We start from the raw sequence: 9,815 nt of genomic DNA, 5'->3' as shown, positions 1-9,815 counted from the left end.
AATGGCAGTAAATAATCTTTAGAAGGATAGTATAATGATGACATAATCATGAGTATGATGATGGCACTAAAATGAAAGCATTAAAATACTTCATAATTTGTGCCTTCCGGAGAACACTGGATGTTTCTTTTAGTAACAAGGTTCTGGGTTTATTTATCACAGTAAAAATATGAGAGAGAGAGAGATTCCTGTCACCAAAAGAATTTACATTTGGAAAATATGAGCACGGAACATTGGAAGTCTGCCTTAGACATTGCAACTTTTTGAGATGACTTTTCCCAGAATGCACATCAAAGACTATGCTGACATTTTATTGGGGGAGGGAAGATATTTATGGGGGGGATGGATATTTGAAGAGGTATAGATGTTCCTTGTCTTTGGGAACAGAAAGGTAGAGAATACAAGGAGCTGCTTCTGGACATGAAGATTAACATTTTCTAAAGATCTAAGTCTCATGTTTGCTGATCACAGTGCTAAATAGGCCAGGTATCATTCAAGACCATGGATAGGAAGCAATATAAGGGCAAAGATGCATCTGTGCAATGAAAAGGGCTAGATATTTAAAACAATTAAATTGGGAATTCAGAAGAACTCAGATTGTTATAACACAATAAAAAAAATTAAAACGGCAATTTACATATTGTTACAAAGTACCAGGGGTCATTTCGTAGAAAAAGAGCTGGGGGACTCATTAGCATAACTCATTAGCATATGACACACCCCCTGACATCACCGGAAGTGTGTCCTCCCCACAGCCGGCGGCGACCTCCAGCGGGCACCAGCAGGGAGCTCCAGGCCCCGCCCTCCCGCACCTCACCCGGGGGGATGGCATCCCCCCGTGTCCCCCCCCAAATGACCCCTGCAAAGTACAAAACAGCCTTCCAGTGGTGGTGGGAAACTGGTGTCCATGGCGCAGGGGGGCGGGGAAGCTTAAGAAAATGGTACCAATATAGGCAGGATCTGCAAGAATCCATACATTCCCATCCACATAATGTATACATGTGCTTTGACTGCAGCATTTTCAAAACAATGGTACTAAACTATGTTTGGAAAAGATCACAGCAAATTGGAAGAAAACAACAACCAGGGGACTAGGTGCATGCACGAAACCTTGCTCTGGTTTGGACTCCCAACTGGATCCAAGCCTTCATATAAAAGCAGCCTATAAAATATATACATGTGGTATCAGCTGTAAAGGGTGTCCCATGTGTAAAACACAAGTCTTTCTTTAATTAATATATTAATGATAACCAGGAAAAGAATGGGCCCAGGCTTCAAGACATGTGTGTCTTGAAGGGAAAATACAGAATTTATACACATGGCTGACCTTTACTGTGTACAGTTGCATTTATTGTATCTCAGGAAGGATACGCTGCAAAATGTGCACAGAAGGCAACCAAAATGACCAAGAGGTTGGAGCACCTTTCCTACCAGTAAATGTTAAGGTTGGGAAAAGTGTAGTGTAATAATTAGAATGTTGGACAAGATCTGAGGAAGCCCAGGGCTGAAATCTTCACTCAGCAGTGAAGCTTTTTGGGTGACCTTGGGACAGTTACTCTTTTACAGCCTAAGCTTCCTTACAGGGTTGCTGTGAGGATGAATTGGAGTTGGAACACCATGTATGCTGCCCTGAGCAAGTAAGGAAGGGCCAATTAAAAATATGAGTTTGGCTGTTTTGGGTTTCCTTTTTTTGACTAAGTGGGAGGGCATCATGATAGAAGGGTATATATGAGGTGGAGAAAATGGTTAGAGAGATCTTTTTCTCCCACACTGGAACTTGCAGTTACTAAGTGATTCAGGAGAGACAAATGGACCTACTACTTCACTCAGTGTGGAATTATTTTTTTTATTTTTTAATTTATATTTCGATTTATAGCCCTCCCTCCCCACAAAAGCGGGCTCAGGGCGGGTCACAGACAGGCATACGCCCGCACATAAAAACATTTTAAAAACCATTTAAAACATTATACAACATTACAAAGTTACATATATAAAGTGCTCCAGATATTCCGCAAAGATGACGAACTTACTGCTACTCTACTAGCTCAGTGTCCTCTGTTCCGGACAATGCCGGTGTTCTTTCTGCCAGGGCCAGGTAATGATGGTACCATAGTGGCGGCTCCTACTCAAACACCTGGCGGTGTGGAATTATGTGTGGAATTATCTACTGATAAGAATTGAATGTGGAGTTTCATGTATGCTAAGCATGTTTTTACCAAGAAGTCATGGTCTTTTCCCTGGATTGCCATGCGGCACTGTTCAGATGGATACTACATCATGTTCCAGCTCCTTAAAAATGGCATCTTTATCACAGTCCACCAAATGCTGTTGCTTCTTCACAGGTCCATCTAACACAATGAATGGTAGAATGATAGTTGTGCCAGGGCAGTACTGCCTTTGTGCCTTGTTTCTTCTCACGACTCAAAAATTTATTGGTTGTTCCCTTGGGACACTATTGTCCTTGAAGCCAAGGGTTTTCAATTTTAAATAGACTTCACTGTAAATAAGTGCTTAAACGGAGAGCTGCAAAACCGTGTGAATTGCTAAACATCTGTATTCCCAATAAATGCTGAAGGAGAGGCTAAGCAAGTGACAAAGCAAAAAGAATATTTTTCTGGGTTGAAAAAGACCACAGCTGCTGAGGAAACCCCTCCTCTTCCTGCCAAAAAAGTATACATATTTTTAGACCTGCCTTGAAATGTCACAGATATGACCGTCTGTTCTGAAGCAGAATTTGTCCAACAGCTTGGAGATAACAATATTTTGCATTCAGTAATAATCTTGGAGCACTAATTAACTATAGATGAATGATTCAACTTTTGAGAGGAAAGTGAGGGGGCATTTACTTTAGGTACAGGACTGGAGATGGTATTTCGCAGTTCTAGAAGTTATTGTAGTATAATTTTGACAGGTTTGATAGGAAATGTATAAATTATACAAGGAAAGTAGCCTTTACATTATGATGATAGTAACATGAAAGTATCTTTGTTAACTTTATAGCAAATAGTATGATAATCTTCATTATAATCCAATGTTACTGATTCTGGTACAACTTAACTTTCACTAAAATAGCACAGTGATCTATGTAGCTTGATTAGAAATGGCAGTAAGCCTAAGTTTCAAAAAGTAATATATTTATTAAGCTGATGTGATTTTTGTTATGCAAGATGGAAGAATATGTGTTGAATGTTTTCTGCTGGTAAAAGCTGGAGGAAGGATCCCTTTTGATCACCACAAAGGCTCTACCAGGCATTGTGGGATCAGAATAGGCAAAGGCCATACAGGATGTGGGCTGCAGTAGGGAGGGAAATTGGGTGAGGCAAAAAAGAAAAGCTGGTAGGGATATGACCCTGTGTTCACATGTTTCTATACTGCCACACATAATGAGACTTCCAGTAAGAATTCTGACCTTTGTGCTCCAGTTTCATTATATCACCTGCATAAGGAGCCCTGAAGTTCTTACCCTCTTACAGGTTTGCCAGCGGTAAGTTTTCCTTTTACTTTCCTAGTATTTACTCCACAGCTGTCTACTTCTTGCCACTGGTTCTCTCTCCTTACAAAAGTGGGTTTACCGAGCTAACTAGTAAGTGGTGAATTTTATTTAACACTTAGGAGGCTTACCATGGTACCTGTATTGTATTTTTAATTATCTCCATTCTTGGAAATGAAGAAAGATTTCACTGCAGGTTGGAGTGCTTCTGGCACTCACTTTTGTAGACTGGTTAAATGGGGGCAGGAATGATGGGCACTAAGGTGGATTCTGTGGAAGCTGGTGTATGTTTGAATTCCTAGTCTAGCTGATGATGATTCTCTCTACCAAACTTCCACATTAATAAGGTGACACTGCAAATACATCACTTTTTTTTTTAATGTACATTTTGTCTTTCAGAAGTCATCCTTAATTTCTCCTTTCCCCCCCCCCCCCCCCAATCCTGGCTGGCTCCCATTCAGCATGGCTTTGTGCCTTAAACAAGTTTTTAACAAGGACAAAACATTTCGTCCCCGGAAGAAATTTGAACCAGGCACCCAGAGGTTTGAACTATACAAGAAAGCTCAAGCCTCACTGAAATCGGGACTGGACCTGAAAACTGTAGTCCAGTTGCCCCCAGGGGAGAACATAAATGACTGGATTGCTGTGCATGTTGTGGACTTCTTCAACAGAATAAATCTTATCTATGGCACCATGTCAGAGGTCTGTACTGAAAGGAGTTGCCCTATCATGTCGGGTGGGCTCAAGTATGAATACCGATGGCAGGATGACCACAGATTTAAGAGACCTACCAAGTTGCCAGCACCACAGTATATGAGCATGCTGATGGATTGGATTGAGACTCTAATTAACAATGAGGACATCTTTCCTACCAGAATAGGTAGGTAGACTGTGGGGTTCTTCATTCTTTCAGAAGGTACTGGGCTGGTTCAATACATTTTTCCACTCCAAGAGGCTGTGCTCCATCCATGCTTACTATTAATTGGATTTTGCTAAATGCTTTAGTCATATATAATTTCTGCTGTTTCCATGGGCCTATTTAAGGGGAAAGGTATTGTTCAAAAATATATTGTTCAGTGTTTGTGAGATTGTAAGAGGGAAGTTATGTATAGGAAACCCAAGAATCTTTATCCTGACAATCCTTTTTCTGAAAGTTGTGAGCTTTGATTTCTGAATCAGAGAATGATGACTTCCACATTTTCTTCAGTCCCAGGTTCTCACAGATTCATTTTTTGTTAACCCCCTCCCAGTTTCTAGTCCCCTGGAAGAAAAAAAAATAATCAGAGGGAATCTAAGTGGGACTTTTGGTAGCAAGGGAAGGAAAAACTTTGGCTTAGTAAAGTCACTTGGACTTATCTGTGGGTATTGTGTGACCAATGCTCCCTCTAAGCTGTGGAGTCTTGTGAGCAAAAATTCTACTTTGTTAGCTCCTGGCATTAAAGTTGTGAGCGAGCGATTTGGCTGCTGTATAAGTTAGTTTGCTCTGGAGCCATCCTTCCTGAGCTAAGACCAAAATGTGTGAGCCGGAGGCTAAAGAACTGTGAGCTAGCTCACACTAACTCAGCTTAGAGGGAACACTGATTGTGACTCTAAAATTTTGGAGCAACATATGCATTAAGGCAGGCAGAAAGGGAGCCATAAAGAAGAAGTATCATTGATAGATTAGAACACGGCTGGCATCATTAACTATGTTGATTACAGCAAACATTGTTTTCCTGAGCAAAATCTGTTGATATACTAAAGTTATCACCAAAGGCTGGTTTTGTTTGTGAGTATACCATGCTTTGGCATCAGTATCAGACCAAACACTGTTAGGAATGAGGCACTGGGACAGAGGGACAGTTTCTTTGGCTTGGAGGCAGCTCTGCATTTCTTGAAGATCTGTGTTTGGAATCCCTGATGTTTCCATTGCTATTAAAACAGCCACGGGGGACTAGGATGGGAGAGGGAGTGGGGGTGGACCTCTGGGGAAAGCGATGAAGGCAAGGAGAAATGTAAACCAGCTCTGTTTTAAAAATCCAGAGTTTGCCATAGGGCAAGGGAAGAATGTTCTCACGCTAGTAATGCAGTCTGCCAACAGTGAAAAAATTAGACAAAATTATTAGAAGCACTTGATGGCATCCTTTTGTATTGTGTTACAGAATCCAGTGAACTTAATTCATTCACCCAAGGCTTAATCAACAATTTGTGTTTCTCTTTTCAGTTCAGAAAGTGCTTTTCATGCACTTTCCTAAAGAACACAAGAGGCTTGGGGGGGGGGCTACTGGATTCTCCTCCCATTGTAAAAGAATTACCACTCTGACGCAGCGTGGTCTAGTTGTCTTCATAGCCCACCAGTTTCATACAGTGTGTTATTCCCTGCTCCATCCCTCTGCTTTTAATGCAATGTAACGATTTGCAGTGCTTCCCATGCCATTTTCAAGGGCCACTTTAAAAAATCAAAACAAACTTATTTATAGGAACAAGCAGTTCTGTTAACAATTTCTGTGGCTAGTAGGATTTTATAATGATGTATACAATGAATATTTGTTTTGAATGATTACCCCTTCTAACCTTTACTTTATAGTGATTAATATTAAGGAATCCCATTAACTGCCTTCATTAGTACACATCAGAGAAATCTGATATTGGGGAGACAAATACTTCAAAATGTGTTCCTGAAATGTCATGATGCTTAGAGCCTCTCATTTATTTATTATTCAGATTTTTATCCCACCCTCCCGGCTGGGGCCGGCTCAGGTCAGCTTACATCAAGACAAATAATTACATTAAAAACAAGTTGAGGTTAAAACAATTATAAAATCATAATAAAATGCTAGTAATTGTTGGTATTTATCTCATGGTAGCAGCCAGTATACAAAGTTCTCAGCTGCAGTCAGCTCTCGGTATTCATTTAGATGTCCTTACAGGTTCACTGTTCTCTTAGGCTGTTGATGGTGGTTTCCAGAGTCCAGGCCCTCTCCCTTGCACCAACCAATGTTCTTCATTGATGGTGGTGGCCCCCCAAAGCCTGGTGGAAGAGCTCATTTTTACAGGCCCTGCGGAACTGCAACAGGTCCCGCAGGGCCCTGATCTCCTCTGGGATCTCATTCCAGGATGGGGCCACCACCGAAAGGGCCCTGGCTCTGGTCATCGACAGCCTAGCTTCCTTAAGACCCGGGAGGGCCAGCCGATTCTGGGTCCCTGATCGCAGTGCTCTCTGGGGAACATATGGGGAAAGGCGGTCCCTTAGGTATGTAGGTCCCTAACCATGTAGGACTTTAAAGGTAAGAACCAGCACCTTGAAACGAATCTGGTATGCTGTCGGAAGCCAGTGCAGTGCCTTCAGCACAGGCTGTATGTGCTCCCACTTAGAGATCCCCATCATGAGCCTGGCCGCAGCATTTTGCACTAGCTGCAGCTTCCGAATTTGAGACAAGGGCAGCCCCATGTAGAGAGAGTCTAATCCTTTTAAATGGAGATGCTGGGGACTGAACCTAGGACCTTCTGCTCCAACACTGAGCCTCAGCCCCTCCCAAGTCAACAACATCCCTTTCCCCTTCCTGTTCTGAGTTTATGATCAGTGATATTGAAGGTGAAAGTAAAAACTATGATATCATGTCATTGATCATTACATGGAATTAATCAATCAACACAAATGCATTTTTGCAGTATCTAACGAAACACCAGTCTGGCAAGTGACTAGAAAGAACAGCTGTCCATCCAAGTGAGCCCAGAGCTGCTGGACAGCCTATTATAGAACAGTCTTTTATGAGTGGAATCATAGGGGGTGACCAGAGAGTCTTCAAAAGTTTTTTGATAGTCACAGTGTTGCACAAAAAGAGGATGTCTTGCTTATCAGATTTCCAACACACTTCCTGCTTACAGGAAAATTGTGATCCTCTTTCAGACTACATATATGAGGCAGTTCCTGCCTGCAAGCCTACTTTTGACAGTTTGGCTTATTGTTTTGACAGTATAAGGCACAATTGGATTGTTTTAGACAAATGCCTACTCAAATTTCTCTATGTTGAATAAATCATACTGGTGGTGCATATTCATTCAGTTGCAGTCGAGGGAAACTGCATTACCTTGTGCAGAGATTATTATTAATGTCAGACTTTTCAGTTAGTATATATTTTGTCTCCATTCTATGAGAGATTAATCTGAAGCATAAAACAATCTCGTGAATTTGATGGCTGAGAAAGATTAGAACAGGCATCTCCCATGCCCAAATTTAACAACAGGGTGCTCTGTAGCAATTCCATTGTCTTTCATAGTTTACAGTGAGGTAGTCTGCTGCAACAAAAACAACATGCAATATGGTAACCCTTAGGAAGACAGACATCTTGAAGTGTAAGCTTTTTTAAAAAACTAAAGTCTATTTAATCAGATGCACATAGTTAAGATATAGCTTTTGAAGTGGGTGCAGAAAACTTGGGAGTCCTGTTGGATATAATTGTCAGAGGAGGGGAACAGATGAAAGTATCAAGTAAGGAACAAGCAGGTAAAGAAACCACAGCTTTGTCTTCTTTCTCAATAGTAGTTCAAAGGTACACAGTGAGTCTCTGAGGTGGCAACACTAAATACTGTTGTACCCCTGGAAACATCCTAGGCAGGGCTATTTTTGGGCAGGAACGCACAGGAACGGAGTTCCGGCTGGCTCCCGAACTGGCCACGCCCAGCAGGAACTCATTAGCATAATAGGCCACACCCAAAAGCAGAAACTCATTAGGATTGGTTACATTAGGGGTGTGTGGCCTAACATGCAAAGGAGTTCCTTCTACAAAAAAAGCCCTGGTTTTGACCACAAACAAGGTAAACAGAATAAGAAGCAAAAGGTGGGTGTGGCTGGATGACCACACTTCTGGTAACATGGGGGTGCGGCCTAATGTGCTAATGAGCTGTGCTGTCAGGGTTGTGGCCTAATATGCTAATGAGTTTCTGCTGTTGGGTGTGGCCTATTATGCTAATGAGTTCCTGCTGGGCTTTTTCTACAAAAAGAGCCCTGACTAGGTGTAGCATATTCCATTTCTAGATGCTTCCCAGCTGTAAAACCCAGAAGAAAATCCTTAATCATGAATACCAACCACTCTATTGGTGTGGATTGCACCAGATCACAACTTTGGCAACATTACCAATATCTAAGATCTTTGCTTAGCACTGTATGCGTGTAGGGTTGCCAGGTCCCGCCTGGTCACTGGTGGGGGATGTGGGGGTAGGGTGGTCAGATCCAGGCTGGGAAACTCCTGGAAATTTGGGGATGGAACCTGGGTAGGCTAGGGACCTCAGTAGGATACAATCAGGGCCAGAGGTCATTTCAGGGGGGAACGCGGAGGAACGCAGTTCCTCCGGGTGAGGTGCAGGGGGCACATGATGAAGCCCCGCCCCCTGCTTCCGCCCGCCTCGCTTCCAGCCCTCATTCAGCCAGGAGGAGGCAGGAGAAGAGGGAGGGTAAGTTGCTTCCTCTCCGCCTCTCCCCACCCCTGCCTGCCTGGGGCCAGGGAGGGCCTTGGCAGGGCTTCCTCGCACTCCCGCTGGCCTTGCAGGTCCACCGCCGGGCCCCTGATGTCAGGGGGTGTGGCATATGCTAATGAGTTATGCTAATGAGTTCCCCTAGCTCTTTTTTAATGAAATGACCCCTGATCAGGGCTATTTTGAGGCAGGAACAATAAAACTTTCTTCAAATACATTAGAAGCAGGAAACCAAAGGCAGTGGGGCCCTTGGATGACGAAGTGGTAAAAGGAGTACTCAAGGATGATAGGGAAATGGCTGAGAAGCTGAACGCATCTTTTGCCTCTATCTTCACTGTGGAAGATGAGAAGTGTCATGAGTGCTGATGAGGATGAGCTCCCGGCTTCAGCAGAACCCACACTTGGCCACCCCCCCTATATTGGAAAGCCTGAACACCAGGTCGTGACGTCATCAAATGTAGTCATAACAGTCCCTGAACTCTGCAGTTGCCAGCTACTTTCACAAGTGTTTTAACTTGCAGTTTCTCGTGTACTCAACAAGATATTCTCTTGATTTTTTCACTGCAGTATTCCTGATTCTTCACACTAGCTTACACTGTTACTGAGTTCAGTTTCCCTTGCATATTTGAGTGTATGTTTCGTATAATTTACAAGCATATAAAAGGAGAAAGTGGTGGATGTCTGTCATATGATGGAAAGAACAAAACAATAACAATGAAACCACTGCTCTGCTAAAATACTAATTTACTGTGATCTGTCAGATCAACACTGCAGAACGGTTGTGAAAAGAACAGGTTCATGTGGTTTAGTCAAACAGCAGACCAAAAACAAACTGAATTAGCAAAGCTAATCTTAATATGAAGATTCTCTT

At 42.6% G+C, this 9,815-nt stretch overlaps 1 protein-coding gene across 1 annotated transcript in view; it reads left to right on the top strand.

Moving 5' to 3' along the window:
• The first annotated feature begins 3,921 nt into the window (after positions 1 to 3,921).
• The window catches only part of MOB3C (MOB kinase activator 3C), a 26,481-nt gene continuing 20,587 nt past the window's right edge, over positions 3,922 to 9,815 (top strand). The window contains exon 1 of the mRNA XM_015405438.1: positions 3,922 to 4,370. Within this exon, the coding sequence (XP_015260924.1) occupies positions 3,953 to 4,370 (418 nt within the window). The 5' untranslated portion in view covers positions 3,922 to 3,952. The remainder of the gene's footprint in view (positions 4,371 to 9,815) is intronic.

Source organism: Gekko japonicus, unplaced genomic scaffold (assembly GCF_001447785.1).
Source record: "Gekko japonicus isolate JY-2015 unplaced genomic scaffold, Gekko_japonicus_V1.1 scaffold1610, whole genome shotgun sequence".
Classification (NCBI taxonomy): Eukaryota; Metazoa; Chordata; class Lepidosauria; order Squamata; family Gekkonidae; genus Gekko; species Gekko japonicus.
This window is presented reverse-complemented; position numbering and strand designations above follow the sequence as displayed.